At 43.3% G+C, this 17,788-nt stretch overlaps 1 protein-coding gene across 5 annotated transcripts in view; it reads right to left on the reverse strand.

Annotated features, from left to right (window-relative positions):
* Positions 1-290: 290 nt before the first annotated feature.
* The window catches only part of pkn1b (protein kinase N1b), a 41,206-nt gene continuing 23,708 nt past the window's right edge, over positions 291-17,788 (reverse strand). For 2 of the 5 annotated variants that reach the window (XM_086186287.1, XM_086186284.1), the window contains exons 2-22: positions 14,874-15,174; positions 13,798-13,943; positions 13,484-13,646; positions 12,208-12,353; positions 11,555-11,768; positions 11,251-11,445; positions 11,023-11,132; positions 8,267-8,410; positions 7,855-7,930; positions 7,513-7,654; positions 6,546-6,633; positions 5,715-5,806; positions 5,210-5,282; positions 4,458-4,549; positions 4,154-4,330; positions 3,941-4,003; positions 3,781-3,857; positions 3,558-3,700; positions 2,793-2,900; positions 2,565-2,645; positions 292-2,467 (exon numbers count right to left, since the gene is read on the reverse strand). In XM_086186287.1, coding sequence (XP_086042413.1) covers positions 2,264-2,467; positions 2,565-2,645; positions 2,793-2,900; positions 3,558-3,700; positions 3,781-3,857; positions 3,941-4,003; positions 4,154-4,330; positions 4,458-4,549; positions 5,210-5,282; positions 5,715-5,806; positions 6,546-6,633; positions 7,513-7,654; positions 7,855-7,930; positions 8,267-8,410; positions 11,023-11,132; positions 11,251-11,445; positions 11,555-11,768; positions 12,208-12,353; positions 13,484-13,646; positions 13,798-13,943; positions 14,874-15,174 — 2,835 coding nt within the window. In that variant the 3' untranslated portion in view covers positions 292-2,263. Of the gene's footprint in view, positions 2,468-2,564; positions 2,646-2,792; positions 2,901-3,557; positions 3,701-3,780; positions 3,858-3,940; positions 4,004-4,153; positions 4,331-4,457; positions 4,550-5,209; positions 5,283-5,714; positions 5,807-6,545; positions 6,634-7,512; positions 7,655-7,854; positions 7,931-8,266; positions 8,411-11,022; positions 11,133-11,250; positions 11,446-11,554; positions 11,769-12,207; positions 12,354-13,483; positions 13,647-13,797; positions 13,944-14,873; positions 15,175-17,788 lie in introns of all 5 variants that reach the window. The other 3 variants (XM_086186285.1, XM_086186288.1, XM_086186286.1) reach the window with 3 other exon arrangements.

Consider the following 17,788-nt stretch of genomic DNA (forward strand, 5'->3'; position numbering starts at 1 on the left):
ATATATATATATATATATACCTAATATGGAGCCAAGTGGACCCAAACACAGACACCACAGGCAGCAAGAAGTAAAGGAAGCAGGCAAAGACAGGAAGTTCAGCAAATGAAGATTTGGATTTCAAAACAAAATGAAGAAACAGGGAACAATTGAAAAACCCAAATTGAATGGTGCAAATTACAGTCCAAAACTGAGTGCATATTTTTTACAGCATCCGTCTTCTGTCTAACAGCAGTGAAGACACATTGCATGCACCTTCATTATCTATAGACAGAGAAGCGTGATGATTTGCAATTCAGGAATTTGAATTTTTTGACCTATGATCATTATTGCTGTCATGCCAGCATTTACCTGCAGGAAGTGACAGCCCCCTGCAGTTCAGCCAGCTGACAGTATTTGCATGATCTCAAGTTCGAGGTGCATCTTAAACTTTCCTCAAGTTCCTTCTCCCCGAGTTATCTACCCCGCTGAACTCCTGCAATTGTCCACTGACAGTTTTGAGGCAAGGTTATTTCAACAATTTATCCATATTTGAGCAAGTTAGACAACATGTTGAGTGCTAAAGGGCCTTTTTTTCAGATGCAAAATGAACTGGGGATGCATCCCCATAAGACCAGCCCATGGCCTGACTCTGCCTCTGATTGGCTGGTACTTGTTGGATACCTTCGCCTTATGGAGTGAGGTGGGTCAGAGCCAATCAGGGAAAAAGAAGGAACAGTGTCCTTGGAGAATGAGGTGTGATTGTATGATGGTCAAAACATCAAACACTGGTTTATTTTTGACAGAGGATTTTGAGAGGAAACTGAAGACGTTGTTTTCTGCGCTCCACTTTGGGAAATTTGGGATTAGAGAGAACATGTTGATAGAAAAGAGAAGTGGACCCAGAACCAATCCTCGTGGCACCCCTTTTGCAGCTGATCTGAACTCGGCAATAAAACAAAATCTACCTAAGTATTTAAGAACAGTATCTCTGACCACGGTTACCAGATGATCCAGGAGAATAACAAAGGCAACAGCATGTATTCATATTCACAAATTGTATCAGGTTGTATTGAACTGGGGTAGGGTTTAACATTTCAGTTTAAGAAGTTGACAAAAGTTGAATCAGTGTATATTTCTTCTTACTATGTAGTAGTCAATATATGTTGAGTACTCAAGAGATAGAGAGATGTTGTCTTGGCCTGTTTGTTTTGAAATTCCTCTTACAATTCTTGTTTATATTCAAGATTTTTTTAGAGACAAAAAATAATTCATTCATTCACTAAAAAGCTCACAGTGGCTGGAGATCTAAGGTGACAGGACCACTAGTCACATGACTTCATCCACTAGAACTGCAACACGGTGTGAAACCGCGGTGACGCTACTGCCTAGAGAGTGAAGGTGCACGATCATGACTTGATCAAAACTGGTGACAATAAATGGTCAGTGCTTCAGCTTTGGGTTTCACATCTTTACTGAGTCACATTTCCAACACATTTAACCAGCAGGACAGAGGAGAAGACAGAAAGGAGGAAAAAGAAACACAAAAAAAAATCACAAAAATGAACATTTGTAAAAGCCTTTCATCATTGAAAAATAATTGTAGTTAAAAATCTGAGTTGTACTTCAGGACAGTGGGAGGAGGCAATGAAGCAGTGTCCCCTTCGCTTTGACACAATCAACAGGAAGCAGCTATGAGTAGATTTCTCTTTGCTCTGGCTCCACCAAGTGTTCATATACAGGTGCTGCATGACTGACGGATATATTCATGACTCAGGCGGGGATATTGCACACACAGCGAAACACACACTTAGCAGCAACACACGGCAGAGATAAAGGGACAAGACCAGGAGCAGGGAGAAGGGACACAATCTGTCTCTGAGAATTATCATTCGCCACCATCTGATTATTTCGGGCTCTCTGAGCCTCTCTGTGCAATCAACTGAGTCTTCATTTTTATTCTTCACTGTGCTGACAGGACACGCATCAACATCCATCATCTCATTTTACATTGTTACATAATCTGGATTATCTCCGGTTATTATCTCAACTTCCTCCTCCTCTAAAAGCCACTCCAGATTGTCTAGAGGTCAGCAGATCTGTGACACTGAGTACGTGTGAAACACGCGATCATACTCCACTGATCCCTGCTCACACACACACACTCACCCCGGCCAGTCACTCATCTCATCGCAAGCACACTGCTGTCAACCTCCACCTCCCAGTCTTGATTCAGAGTCTGTGGCTGGCAGCAGGCAGCTAACAATCCCTTGACCTCCTGACCCTAGCAGAGGTCTGAGACGTAGTCAAAATCCTTGAAGTAGTCCTGCTCCTTGCGGGAGAGGGTGCGGCGTTCGCGGGGTGGTGTGAGTGCAGGGGGCTCGGCTGTGAACTCAGCATCAAAGTTGCTGACGTCTTCTTTTCCTCCGATGGTGGGGATGAATGGGGGCGGGACCTTCCTCTGGAGGAGAGCCTCCCAATCCATAGCCTAAATCACAATTCCAGAGAGTTTGGTCATATAATCTACTTTCACATCACAAGCAGATTCCTTTATCAACGGGAATGAAGGGAGAAGTTTTACTAACTCTGAAGAAAGGCTGTTTTTTGACATCTTCAGCATCTTTTTCACCAGAGCCCAGACGTCTTTCAGGATTCCTCCTCAGCAGCTAGCGACAAGCCAACACAACACAAATGAACAATACAGCACATACACCAGTAAACAAGTGCCCTTCCATTCTTGAAAATGTGATGCCAACTTTACATGCAAAGGATAAAGCAGGGATCAGGAAGTGAAAGCTGAGTGTCATTCTCACCCGTCTCATGATGCCGATGGCTTCAGTGGAGAGGAAGCGTGGGTAGCGAACTTCATCATTAACAATGCTGTCAAAAACCTCCTCTTCATCGTCACCTGGGAATGGAGACTGTAGGAAGAGATGTTTGAAGTTTCATATTCTCTTACTAATTCATGATTCTTTCAAATATTTATTCCAACCCATCAGACACTAATATGAAGCTGAGATCCTGTATTTGCAAACTACAACTTGACCTCTAGCTTGCATCCCCTGAGCGCCACTGCAGTATTTCTCAGCTTGCTTGAATTCATGCCAAATGTATCATGTTATATTCATTTTTCAGTGTTTCCTCTCACAGCACCAAAGCCTTCTATCCTTCTTTATTTTCATTCTTTCATGTCTCTATCGTGAGTGAAATGAAAGAGGGAAGAAAATTTGATTGCAATTTTTAGATTTAACACGAAAGCAGCAGACTTTATACCAAAGGGTCCCTGCACAGTCACAAATGGGACAGTGGTTAGAAATTCCAGTAAATCTTAATAAGTTTTATATCAGAATCGGACCCAAAAACTGTATCTGTATCTGTAAATTTAATTTTTTTAGCCCCATGTTCCTTGCCTGAGTCTCTTAGTTCAGGTCAACAATTCAGTTCTTTTTTTTTTAGAGCTAGAAATCCTCCTTGCTCCTCCTTACATTAGCTGGAAGGATGTCCAGAATCCAAGCATGCAGAGGCTGCCATCATCCATCTTAGCAATGTTCTGGTATACAATAATAAGAATTTCTCACCTCTCCGACCAGCATCTCATAGACAAGCACCCCAAGTCCCCACCAGTCGACTGCTCTGGTGTACGATGTGTCTGTCAGCACTTCCGGGGCCAAAAACTCAGGGGTCCCACAGAATGTACTGGTCCTGTCCCCATACCCCATCCCTTAGCAGGAGAAAGGTCAAGTTAAGCGAGAACTGGTGAGGGCAGAATCGACATGAAGGTGATAAATAATGGACAGTCACCTTCTTTACAAAGCCCAAAGTCGGCTATCTTCACGAAACCCTCGGTGTCAAGCAGCAAGTTGTCCAGTTTCAGATCCCTGGGAAAGTAAAGGAGCAGGTTTTAAACCAAATAAATGGTTCCATCAATGTGCTGCCTTAAACATCTAACATGGAGACTCACCGATACACAATCTTATGGTCATGAAGGAATTGTAGACCCAAGACCACACATGCTGAGTAGAACCTGTCCAACACATGACGGACAGGCAGATATGAACACACAAACCACATATTCACACTTGTATATCAACGTATCAGAAATGGTGCACATAGACACACAGGACATGGAATTTATCCTTCACACACACGCACGCACACACACACCGAAACTCACACAGCACGAAGCTCAGAAAAGACGTCGGCATGAATGTGCATCATGAGGTCTCCTCCTGCTGTGTACTCCATGACAAAACACACATGTTCTGGCGTCTGGAAACATGCAAACAGGTTGACCAGGAAGGGGTGGTGGGAGCCGTTGACGGTCTCAAAGATCCGCTTCTCACACATCAGACTGGAGACACACACACACACACACACGGAGTATGAGACAGTAATTACTGTGTCAAGTGTAATTACGTGGTGAGGCCAGAGACCTTGGTTGGTTAAGGTCTCGACCACCGTGTCCTCAACGAAGTTACCTTTCTACTTCATCCCGGGCGACTATGTCGCCCTTCTTCAGGGCTTTGATGGCGTACAGGCTGCCGGTCTTTTTATACTCAGACAGCAACACCTGTGCAAAATCCATTATTGAGATTTGAAGAGGAAAACACAAAAAGAAGAAACGTTTTAAAGATAAACTCCATGTGTCACTGATTCTTTTCTCACAGACCAATTATCTATCTATCATCTATCCATCCATCTATCCATCTATCTATCTATCCATCTATCCAATGGGCACTGCATTCGTGTTTATATATTGATGATGCAAGGAGCAGGATTTCATCATGAAATGATAGAGATGCTTCTGTGAAATTAATCTTCAATCTGTAGACATGAATATTTTTGACCAGTTGGGGGCAGTGTATATCTAGCAGAAATGCAGCAGTATGTATTTAAAGTCTTGTGAATGAATCAAAGTCCAATATTTACTCCCCCTCTTGGTTCTGATTTGGTCTCTGCCAACTCCCGAGGGAAACATCTGGCACTTTAAATAAGAGCTAAATGCTCCACTGCAGTTTATCTGAGCCTTTCCACTGCTGCTGAAGCCAAATTGAAGCAGAGCAGTACATTTATGAGCATAAAACCAAAACAACAAGGTAAAGACACTCAAAACAACAACAGCAAAAATTTCTATAAAATGTTGAAATTAAAAAAAGATGAGGTTAGGCTGAAAAAAGAGGACAAACAAGGGGATCTGTTCATCGAATGAGGGAAAATGAAGTATGAATACCTTTCCAAAGTGCCCCCTGCCAAGCACTGCTATCAGCTTGAAGTCCAGCAAGCAAAGAGGACCTCCGCTGGGTCTGGGGGATTATAGCCAGATTATAGACAGTGCATCCATGTTACAGTACAGCAAAAACAACATGTTTTCACTGTCTTGCTTGAATGCAACTCACACACTAACTAATGCTGCAAACACACACATCTTGTTTAATTTCGATAGGATCCATGTTGTGTTGTGCTATGAAAAGAACAAATTCTGCGCAGCGTGTGTGTTGGCGTCCAGCGCTGCAGAGTATTTCTCATTCAAGGGCAACATATGCTGTAATCCACATAAATGATGACTTGGCTTTAATACTGGGAAATAACACACCACCATATTGTGTGCAGGGTGTGTTTCTGTGTCAAGCTGTGTTGACCATATTGTAAAAAGATATGCTAAGGTGTGTGTGTGTGCGTGTTTGTGTGTGTGTGAGAGCGGGGGCGGGGGAGAGAGAGAGATCCTGTGTGTGTACCTGCGCAACGAGTTCTGAGACAAGGATCTGGTTGGCTGCTCGTGAACAGGTACATCCGGTGGAGATGGGGGCTCGATGACTGGTGTTTGTTCCTGCAGAGAATTGAGAAGATGAAGGAAGTGGGAGGGGAGAGAGGAGGGTGAGGATGGCCATAAAATAAAATACGGAGAAATTTAGAAGGAAATACCCAGGAAAGAGAGAGGAATTAGGACAAAGTGATTGCAAACATCTGTAATGACAACCCAGACTGACAAACAGCTCATCGTGCCAGATCCCCTGCTGACCGGCAGCCTCGATCCTCCCCTCTTCACTGCTTCCTTGCTTCTAATTAGTTCTCTAAAACATCAGAGTAATTAATCCCATAATACTTCAACCCCATTGAACACACCATCTGTCACAGGCCCTCTCCCCTCCAACTCTCCCTGTGCCTGCCTAAATCTGTGTCTTGTGCTCTACTCTGTCCTCTAAAATTCTTATTTGCTTCATTGATTTGACCACTGGTAAGTTTACAATGCAAGAGTAGTTGAACAAAATAGGAAAATCTTCACCTCCTTTTCCTCTCTACACTCTCCTGTAAAAAAACCTGGCCTGATTCGATCTCCCCTTCATCCATTTTAGTCTCATTAAACCTGCCTGAGTTTGCAGTGTTTCTGGAATTATTCACAATTTCTCAGCTGCCTCCAGCCCCTCTGTACTGTATGCCTGATTTAGTTTTCAACAACACCGCACTGGTCTGTCATGAGACCATTACTTCCACGTCAAAGACGTGAAACATGACGGCCCAAAGATGCCCACCTTTCCTCCTGTCTGGGTCCCCTCCCATTTACTCACCAGAGAGGGAGAGTCCACCACATCTCTCTTGATCTCAGCTCTGGGGGAGGACTCACTTTCTAGATTCAGCTTTTCGACTGAGATTTCTCTGCAATGCACGCACGCACGCACGCACGCACACACACGCACACACACACACACACACACACACACACACACAGATACACTTATTTGCTGTCTTAAAGGTAGATTCCCTTCTCTAGGAGCTGAAATCCACAGAAACAGAATGACTGCTGGTTAGCTTAGCACAGTGACTTGTAGTGGATGGGAAGTGGAAGTATTCCTCAGTCACAAGTCACCAAACAGGTCAGGTTCTGGCCTTCTGGCCACAAGTAATCCTCCTCATCCACTCTTAAAAGTTAGCCATGATTAGTGGTAGTCACTCTTCTAACAAATATTTTGTTTTGTTTGCTGAATTTTTGCAGTGTTGTGCATCAGTAAACCGGTTCTGGCTATGCGCCTGATGTTAAGCACAACCCTAGATACAACAATGCAGTGAAAGAAAGTTTGAAGGAGAAGTGTTTGATGACTTTTGATGATTTTGAGGCATGCTCACAATGGCTCTTGACGACCATTCGTTGTGCTAAGCTAACCAGCAGTAAGCTGGTGTCCGCGCTCTGGTCCGTGTGTTCAGGCTCTAACCCTGAAGTAAACATAGTGGAGAAAGGTTTGCAGTCTTCTTGTCTTATTTCTGGATTCAACCCTGAGACTTGTATTTATATTCACTGTATCAGGGAAATCAGTAAAAAATCCGATAAAGCATTCAAAACAAACCCATCAAAAACAGTTCACAGCATTGAAGAATGATAGCGTTATGGAGTTAGAAACGCTTCACTTTTCACACCAAACCAGCCAGTGTCCTGCTGAGCGTCAGTGCTTCACACTTCGAGTCCTTCTATGACCGATTCAGTGCCTCAGAAAGGTTAAAGAGTTTCATGATGTAAAATCATTTAAAGCGTTTTCATACCCGCTGCTGTGTTTGAGTGTGTTGCTTGTAAAACTGGGTGTGTATGCAGGTGGGTTGCTTCCACTGGGAATGGCATTCCTCAGCAGGCGGACCCAGGTACTGATGTCCACGTTCATCTGACGAGCGCGCAGGAAGGCTTTACCTGAGACACACACAAACAGAATTACACGGCTGCATAGTGGACCAAAGAGTTACACGTCTTTGTTTTTTGTTTTAGTGACACAGATCTTGAGGGAGGTTAGAATTTATTTTTCTGAAATCCATCAACTGAAATAAATGGAATGAGGCCATTGATTGTTCTTGTCTAAGTGCAGCTGGCTGTGTGTGAGTCGATGAACCTACCGTGCTGTTTAGAGAAGACTTTCTTCTGTCTCTGGAGCCTTCGGCCTCTCTCTATTATGGGGTTGAAAAATGTCACCTGAAGCAAACCAATATGTTAGCACAAGAAATTTAAATAAGCGTAGGTCAGAGGTCAAATACAGACCTGCTGGGTCTCTGTGTTGCAGTTATACATGTGACACTTGCAGAATCACGGAATGTTATTATTATTAATAATATAATATGTTGTGAATAATATTAATAATATTCTTTAGGCATACATTGAGCTATTTTTGCTCCTTCAAACATCAGTCAGTAAAATACCACTTTCATGGTCATAACATGCAGTCGATATTGGCTCCTGCACGTGTGTGTGTGTGTCTGTGTGTGTGTGTGTGTGTGTGTCTGTCTGTCTGTGTGTGTGTGTGTCGGGCACCTCGGCCAGCAGCAGCCCCTGCGGCTCCAGTTCTAGCTGGACTCGATGTCTTTGGTTATCCAGAAACTCCTCCAGCTTCAGGTACTTGAGAGCACACAGGGAGCGGTAATCTCTCCAGTACACAGCGATCTCCATCTCCCTGGACTGATCACAAACACACTGAGATGGTCATCTACAGAGGGGGCTGCTGCTGGTGCACATTAGATTATAGACAACAGCTGTTGTCTATTTGCAGGATTATGTACTGGACAAAACAACAACAACAAAAAACTACAGTATGCACCTGATTTTCACAAAATTTGGGGAGGGGTGTGGAATGGCGGAAGGAAGAACCCTCAAAATTTTGGGGCCGAACATTTCAGAACAGATATTTTCTTTAGAGGAGGAATGTGCAATCTAGGTGTTGCCAGTTTGTAGCTTTATTTTTTTACTGTTCCATATAATTATGATTTGCACCTCAAACCGAATGAAGTTCAGTTACCACTGTCAATACGAATCATGCAGTTTTACATTAATAGCCGTTCTCTAATTACCTCTGACTACACACAAAAGATTCATGGGAAATAACATGTTCTAGCTCATCTAGCTCATGACATCGTTAGCCTCACTGTTTATTATTGACCCTTTTAGCCACATCAGAGCTGTTCCATAACTTTTATTGCAAAATTAACATTTCCCACAGCTACTGCAGATTTTATCAGCCAGTAGGAGACACGTATGATTCAGTTTGGCAGCACTGCAAAACCAGTAGATCCATTTTATTTCTGTAAGTCTATTTGTGTTTTAGCCATTGTGGTTTTCATCAACCACAACCCAAACAATGATCGCCAGATCACAATGTGAAGAGACCCCACAAACATCTGGGGTTAAGTTGAGACCTACTGTTAACATCTGTGCAGCTGTCAATTCTTTTAGTAATCAAGGATGTAATAATTATTCTGGCAATTAATCGAGTAATCAGAGGATAATAAGTATTGCACATTCTGCAATTTTTTCAATTATGTTAGTTTTGCTTTATTTAAGAGCAATGGTACTTTACAAAAGAGAAAAAAGACAAGTCTCTTAAACGGACAAGTATGAAATGCTAATGTAAAAGTACTAAGTAAAGTAACTTTACTTTGACTGTCTTTATACTTTTACTGTTTTTACTTCACTTTTTACTGACGTATAAACAGGGGATTGCTTCACCGACATGCCACCTTTTCTCCTCTTATGAATTGTGTGTCTGCATTTAGAAACCAAACAACACCAATCAGAGAGCCATTTAAGTACAACAAAAGCAATAAAAATGATTTTTCAAAGAAGGGAACAATTACACGCCAGATTTTTAACTGTAATTAGGTATTTTTACATTGTGGTATTAATGCTTTAACTTAAGTAAAGAATATGTGTTTTTTTCTCCATAACCACAGGTCAGTGGTCAGTGTTTCAGTGACTCTCTGTGGCTTAGTTAATAGTGTTTTATTTATGGCGGCCTGCCACATTAAAACACCGGCAACATGACATGATTTTCTATTTTTAGAGATGCACACCTTCCTCCGTCTGTCTGGAAGGTAACTCTTTATTTGCATAAGTCTCATAACTAAAATGATCAAACTTACAGATCGTTCGCGGGTCTAGGATTTCCTTCTAGACACGACCCTCTCTGTCTTTCTGTCTGTCTGTCTGTCTGTCAAACTAATAAACAGCATGATGTTACACTCTGCACAAATAAAGTTTGTGTGTGTGAAACACTGCAGACACTCAGGTTTAGTTTGCGACTCATTTTGGCATTTTTATTTTTTTAATCAGTCCGGGAGGACGACGGCATCCGCAATTGATAGTGATTAGTCTGCACTCCTCTCCTCCCACACCTGTTCGCTCTGCTCTGAGAAGGTCTGACAGTTTCTGACAGAGAGACACAGACTCTCCTGTTTAATGGAAAGGCCTCCTTTTGTAGTTGTTTAATATTATAAGTGCACATGGTTGCTGTCGATGTCATTCACCATCATGGTCGTTACGACGGTTTTAATAAACTCCGTCATTAACAAGTCTCCTCCAGATGCAGATTTCTGCTGTGAAAACTGAATCACAGATGAATTTATACATGGAAAACAAAAACAAAGTTGGGTTTTGAGGCGACTATAAAACATCCTGCTGATGAAGACAGTCAACAGATCAGACACAGACAGGGTAAGAGAAATGACCTCCTCCTCTGTGTGTGTGTGTACTACATGTGCGTGTATGGAGGAACTGCACTGACGCAGACAGGACAGACGCTGCAGCCGTGTGAAGCTTATCAGTACTCTGGTCTTAAATTATTCAGCCATTTAATACCGAATGTCAGTGCCAACCCCTGAGTACAAAACAAAGTACGGTTCAAATTCAAATGAGGCCTTGAGGCAACATTTTTGCCTCGATGAATTTTACTAATCGAATTACTTGAGAAATCGTTTCAGCCCTAGTTCCATGTCACAAACACAGAAGTGATCAGTGTTGTCAAAACAGCATCGGAGTGTCGAATCTTGAGGATGTAAACAATCTTTGGTTATTATAGTCAAAGCAGCATGGAGGAAATTGATGGTGTTTTGTTGTATTTATACTTTTCTGTCTGTTTTCAGCTGAACAAATGGACCCACTGCGCTTTAGTGTTCTCTCCCTTTTTTGTGACAATCTTTGAGTGTCCTCTTTTTCGGTCAGAGAGTGTCAGACAGCTGTAGCATTCAGACTGAAACCTCTTTGGTTTCCTATATTCGTACTCATTTACAGCTGCTTACTCTCTCCAGCTCGACAGTGAAGGTCTGGTCCCAGGCCTGCTCACCGACTGTTCTCCAGACTGTTTGACCCACCACTGTGTTTTCCAGCTTCAGCACTGCACTCACTTCCACTGTAGAAGACACAAAAACAGAGGCACAGCTGATGTCAATTGTTAATTACCAGCAGAGTACACCGTTGACCTGGATAGAGCCCATTATAATACATTTTATGATCTAGGAAACACTCACGGGAGAGTTCATCATTCTTGCTGGGGAACTTAAGGCTCATGCTGCTACTGCTGCGGCTGTATAGACCACTCAGTTTGAAGGAGGAACGTCCATCTCCTGGAGAGTAAGAGGGAAGAACTACCGGTGTCCCTCTGCTCCGCCCTGGGACAGCCTCCAGCAGCCCAACACAGCCCAGAAGACGCACCTGAAGAGTTCCTGGTGGGAAAGAAAAAGAGTCAACTGCTACATGCGTGAAAACTGCTTCATTTGAAAACGATCTTTTGAAGTTTAGCAGATAATAAACTGAAAATGTGCCTGCGTGTACCTGTGAGAGGTGAGGGTTTGCTCAGGGTACTGTACTGGTTATGAACATAAGGAGTGCTGTGGCGGGAGCTAAAAGCAGAGGAGGACGCCAGCACCAGCTCTTCCTTGATGAGGCAGGCCTTGGGATGATCCTCCGGGAGCTCCAGCAGACGCTGCTCCAGAGAGCACCTGAGCAGGTCCAGACGCTGGGACGACTCACTCAGACCACACTGCGCCTGCAAGTCACACAGTTGTTACTGGACCGGACTGTTCCACCTGTCTCCAGCCTTTATGCCAGTTAAGTCAGCGGTTGACTGTAAGTTCATCATGGCCACACTGACATGGTGTCAGTCCTATCATCTACTAACAACTTACTGTATTTGAGTTAGTAAAGGTGTACTGACACACACGTACATCCATGTATGTCTGTCAGACCACTTTTAATATTTTTTAATGAGTTCTTGGTATTGGCGAGTGGTATTCTTAGTTTCTGAGGCTGTAGTTTGTTTGTTAGAACTGGATTGTATTGGGTTTTACTGAGAGGGGTTCTGAATCTATTCTCATCCTAATTCATATAAAAAGCGATGATCAAAATATTAGGAACACCATTCAGCCTATCCCAGTGCAGTTCAACAGCAGAACAAATTCCAAAAGACATGTGGTTAGCTCTCTGACCTCAGCCATGGCCTTCTTGTCCTGGACCTTTCCCGCACCAAGCAGACGCAGCATGTTTTTGGCTCCCTCAGCCATGGCGTGCTCCACGCGGTAGTGATGCCACAGCTCCTCCACACGAAGCTCTACCCCACACAGGTCTGGCTTACCTGGGACACACAGTGAGGTTAAGCCAGCACAAGCCAGAACAACAGGAAGTGCAGCAATAATGAACTGTATATGATGTATGAAAGCGTGCTGCATTGATATATGAGTGTGTAGCAAAGTTAGTTATGTCTGTTGTAAAAAAACGGATGTAACCAGCAAGGTGAAACTCTTTTTTGTCTCAGCAAATACTTCTTTCAGAACTGATCCATCAGATAACAATCGCTAAAAATTGACCTCACTGAATCCCCATCCTATTTAGTGACAGACTCATAGTGAATCCGTGCAACAAGAATGATCATCATATGGCTCCACTCCAACGTGCACATGCTTTGAACTGAGGAGGCAAACCGTAAAACTAACGAGCAGAGAGACAGAGGGACAGAGTATGGGGAGAGTCAGGACAAACAACAGGAGGAGACAGAATTGTGAAACAGCTACAAACAACAACATCTACTTGCCCCCTAAGCAATCAACTTCAGTATAATAGGAGCACTAATATTCTAGCACTCATACTAATCCAGTGTCCAAGCACCCGCCTAACAATCCATCATCAAGAACAGGTGTGTATCCTGAGCAACTGTGCATTGCCTTCACTGTCCATAAATTAGCCAACTAGCCAAACTAGACAAATGTTGAAGCTTAGTCCAATATTTCATGTAGAGTGATGCACTGTGTGGTTGCATTTCAATATTTTTTCTTTGTTTAGTTTATTTTTTGACTTTTTGTTTTTCTGTCCCTGGTTTTTCTCTCTTTGCCTGGACTCTTTACTACCCTCCATCTCACTGTCGTCATCCCTGACTCTGTCCTTTCAGTCTTGCTGCCTTCCTGGCTCCCTGCGTCGGACCTGCCTTGTCTCTAACCTCTGCTAAATGAGGCATGGCTTTTAGTTGTTGGGCAACATCAAGGGGATGCAGGAACATCAATAAGGCTGTAACCTGAGAGAGCCAGAGGTCTGTAATGGACAATGTGAGTGTGTGAGTGTTTGTGTGTGTGCGTGTGTGTGTGTATTTGTTTGCCTGAAAGACCGTACACTGTGAAGTTCTGAAGCAAGAATTGATCCATTACCACCCGCATCATAAAATATGCAGTGTTTATATGTCGAAAGAGTTGACAGGTGGGATGAAAGAAGTACTGAAAGAGAAGTCAGGATGAAGAACAGAAGCATGATGGGTACATTGGTTGTCCTCAGACTGCTCAGTCGCCTGCATGGCCTTTCGGATTTGCATGCGGATGATGTCTATCTTAGTCTTGCTGTCCTGCAGCATCTGCTGAGTCGTCTGGAGAAGCTTCTTGTCCTGAGAAGGGAAAAGAAGAGACGATAAAGGAGGGCAGATTTATTGTGTTTGGATAAGTATGGATAACAATTTCCCTCTGTAGGTGGAAAAAGTAAATCAGAGTGAATGCAGTAAACTGGAGTTAGAACTGAGGGTTGTACCAGTGGAATACCTTGGTAGCTCCGTTGGCATAAATGGGAATCATATTCTCTGCCCCCTGTTTGACCTTCAGCTCAATGTTTAGCTGTCGCTCCAAGGCTGCAATCCGGTGCTGATTGGCGGATGAGCGGCTGACTGAAGTGGGAGACTTTGGAGCATCTAGGCAGGAAAAGTCGGCAGACAGGAAAATGTAAGGTTGCTGAGTACCACAAAAATAAATGATTCAGTCATCACTGTTCTGTAGTCGAGCAGGAAGGTAAGGCCTGCACTGGAAATGTTAGGTTCTTAACCCATTAATCAATGATCTTGCCTACTGTCAAAGTATACAACAAGATTTTGGCTTGATTTCCTGCCATTAATGAAGCCGCGGCTTCTTAGGAAGAAGTTTTCTTCCTGTGCCATCATCAGGGCAAACTTCTGCAGTGGTCATACAGCCCTACTGTAGCTGATCACACCTCAACTCAGAAAACAAGCATTCGAAGTTGTTTGCACATTGCCTTGTGGAACAATACATCAGTGACAAATAAGTTTTATAAATCGGCATCATAATGTTAATAGGACAGAAAGTTCTCAGTTGAAGGTTATGCAGGCGTATTTTCTGAGGGTGGTTGTGAAACTCACTGAGCCTCATGTTGTCAACACTGACGCTCTTAGTAGATCAAAACTTTTAACTGCTTCTGGATGACGAAGACACATACACGAGAGCGTAGTTATAACAGTGTATCTGATGGTGCGTTCATGCACTTCTAGTTTGACAGATGCTGCTCTGATTAGTCCATCCAAAGAAGCAAAGGGGGAGGGCAGGCATCTCTCGCGTCTTCACCCAGACTACAAAACTGATCACAGTGCCCAAAAGCCAGAAAAGCAGGTATGGCAACCCTTTGGCATTGCAGCATCAAGACCAGAATATGCTGGGTTTAATGCTCATGAGAAATTCTACAATGCTGAAATGTTAAACTAGGATAGTAAACATGGTAAAAGTTCTCACAATCTGGTACAAAAAACCATGCTAATGTTGTTGATTCAGACACGATAATTCTCACAGAGGAACAGAAGTTTATGAACCACTTCTCCATGGCTGACATGTACCCTTACTGTCATTGTGACCTTTGACCACGATGTGTGCGTCCAGCTCTTGCAGCTGAGCATGGAGGGACTCCAACTTGCGCTTGGAGCAGCGGAGCTGTGAGTCCACCTGTTGGGCATTTCTCTTGTCTGTTGTTGCCCTACGCAGATTCTCAGCGCCCTCCTTGATCTTCAACTCCTTGCGGATCTCTCTGCGAATCCTCTCACGGTGCTCGTCCAGGCATTGTTGCACACTAGAATCGGAGAAGTCCGAATTTTGGTCCAGACCAAGCTGTTGGAGCACTGACAGCCCACCTGGATCACTCTGAAAAAGAGAATACAGGAATGGGAAATGATTAACAAAAGTGTTAAGTGTAAAGAAAATATTCTGAAACCTGCCAAGCTGAGATGTAGCAGCGCCTTACACGTATGTGTGTGAACAGCTGAGTGCTAACATCAGCTTTCCTACAGATCAACACTAACCAGCTTACGGCAGATTAGAACGGCTCTAATACGGACTCAAATCAAACAGGGCTCATCGGCCTCTGGATGGGACGGAGGCACCAGGAAACACACACTCAGAGTGAACATGCATAGACAAGGTGAGCCATGCAGGTACTTCAGGTAACCTGGATTTAATGGCTCAACCTAACATGCATCAAACACATGCTCACAAATGTTTGCACTGATATAAGTATTGAAAAGAAGAGGGATAGATGAAGAAATATATAGTACATTTTTTTAAATTGTGGCCTTAATAATGAATCAGTGAATTTTCTTGCTGTGGCTCTGATTTGTGCACTCAGTTCATCAAAATATGTATCAAATTTTCTGCACTCACTCAAGTTTTCAATTCCCAAACATGTCTGACTTGTATACAAGATCTTAGTATTTTCTTCTTCAAGTATCCCCAGGACCAACTGTTCTTTTTTATTTTATTTTATTTTATTTTATACAATTACTCTCTCATTTATCATTATGTTGTTTGTTGTTTTGGGAACAAATCACATCCACACACAAAGGTCCTTGACCCAAACTAGAAAGCAGTCAGAGTACCAAACTCCACAAGGAGAGAAATAATGCTAGTAGCTACATCCTGCCAAATCCTGCACCTCCTGAAACATTAAACCTCCTGCTGCAAGGCTAGGCTAGCACCACTGACATGACAGCTCTCTGTCAGATATGGTAATGGATGCTCCAAAGCGACTGATGCTCTCCATCTCCCACAGAAGAACAGTGAGCATCAGACCTGCCCGTAGCTATACTCTACATCTGATTGGCTATTACCCGTTGCCTCTGCATGTGGAGCGAAATGGATCAGGATCAGAACCAAGCAGAGAAAGGGAGGTAGCTTTGTTCCTCCTAAACTTACGCATCTTTCTGAGAGATGGGTAAAAATTCATCAATTCATTGTTTAGATGTGCTCAAGACCTGATCAACAAACTAATGAACAGACAAAACAATCATGTTGTACTTAATGGAAGAACATTACTATATAATGTAATTAATATAATAACTACACACAAACGCACACACACACATATATATATACACACACATATACATATATAAACACACACACATATACACATACATACATACATACATACATACATACATATGTGGGCGGCATGGCTCTGGGTAGAGGTAGAGTGGCCGTCCAGCAACCAAAGGGTCGCTGGTTTGATCCCTGACCCCGGTGACCATGTCAAAGTGTCCTTGAGCAAGATAATGAACCCATAATTGCTCCTGATGGTAGCCTCCACCATCAGTATGTGAGTGTGTGTGAGAATGGGTGAATGAGACGACACTGTAAAGCGCTTTGAGTGCCGCTAAAGGTAGAAAAGCGCTATATAGAATTGAGTCCATTTACCATTTACACACACACACACACACACACACACACACACACACACACACACACACACACACACACACACACACACACACACACACAGCAAGAAGGTTCGGGTTTCGAATCCCGGCTCAGACCAGGGATCTTTCTGTGTGAGTCTCCATGTTCTCCCTGTTCCTGCTGGGTTCTCTCTGGTACTCCAGCTTCCTCCACAGTCCAAAGACATCAAGAGGGACCAGGTTAATCCAGACTCTAAATTGACCGTAGGCGTGGCTGGGAGAGCCAATGGTTGTCTGTCTCTATGTGTTGGCCCCACCATGGACTGGTGACCTGTCCAGGGTGAACCCTGCCTCTCACCTGAAGGCTGCTGGGATAGGCTCCCCTGCCACCCTTAACAGGAATATATATATATATATATATATATATATATATATATATATATATATATATATATATATATAAAGCTTTACATGGAGTGATTCAGGGAATTTGGGTAGGGGAGGGGGTATAGATACCTCCTAGTCTGTTTGCTTAGAAATCGTCCTGTGCCCCCCGTAAAAGTATTCCCAAGTGCCACTTCATTGTCAAATTCCATTTGAATTTGCTGCTCCAAAAGGATATTTCACCCTATCCTTACTGTAATATGTCTGAAGCAGTATTTCTGAAGCTGACCAACTGGCCCAGTTACTCACATAAAAATCAGCAGAAGAGCTCTGGCCCATGAGAAAGTTTCCTGGTGTCACTGCACAACCTACATGTCAAGACAAAAAAGTCTAAAACCACCATCGAGAGCTCTCCGACAACAAACGGACCAAAATGGACGTAATGAGATTTACTATACAAGATTTTGTTAACCCTTCTATTCTTGTTGCCCTGTAAGTAAAATTAGATGTAATCATTCTGGGTGAATGATGAAGCTGTGATTGCTGTTTGATCTCATCAAAATGCAAACACTCGGACATTGAGGCCTGTCCCCTCCCCCTGCCGGAGTACAATGACGGGTGCTCGTGGCCTTTCACTGCAGCATGCAGCCAGCCAGCCAGCCAGCCAGCCAGCCAGCCAGCCAGCCAGCCAGCCAGCCAGC

This window comes from Aulostomus chinensis, chromosome 18, assembly GCF_037954235.1.
Source record: "Aulostomus chinensis isolate RoL2024-O1b breed Wild chromosome 18, RoL_Achi_v1.0, whole genome shotgun sequence".
NCBI lineage: Eukaryota > Metazoa > Chordata > Actinopteri > Syngnathiformes > Aulostomidae > Aulostomus > Aulostomus chinensis.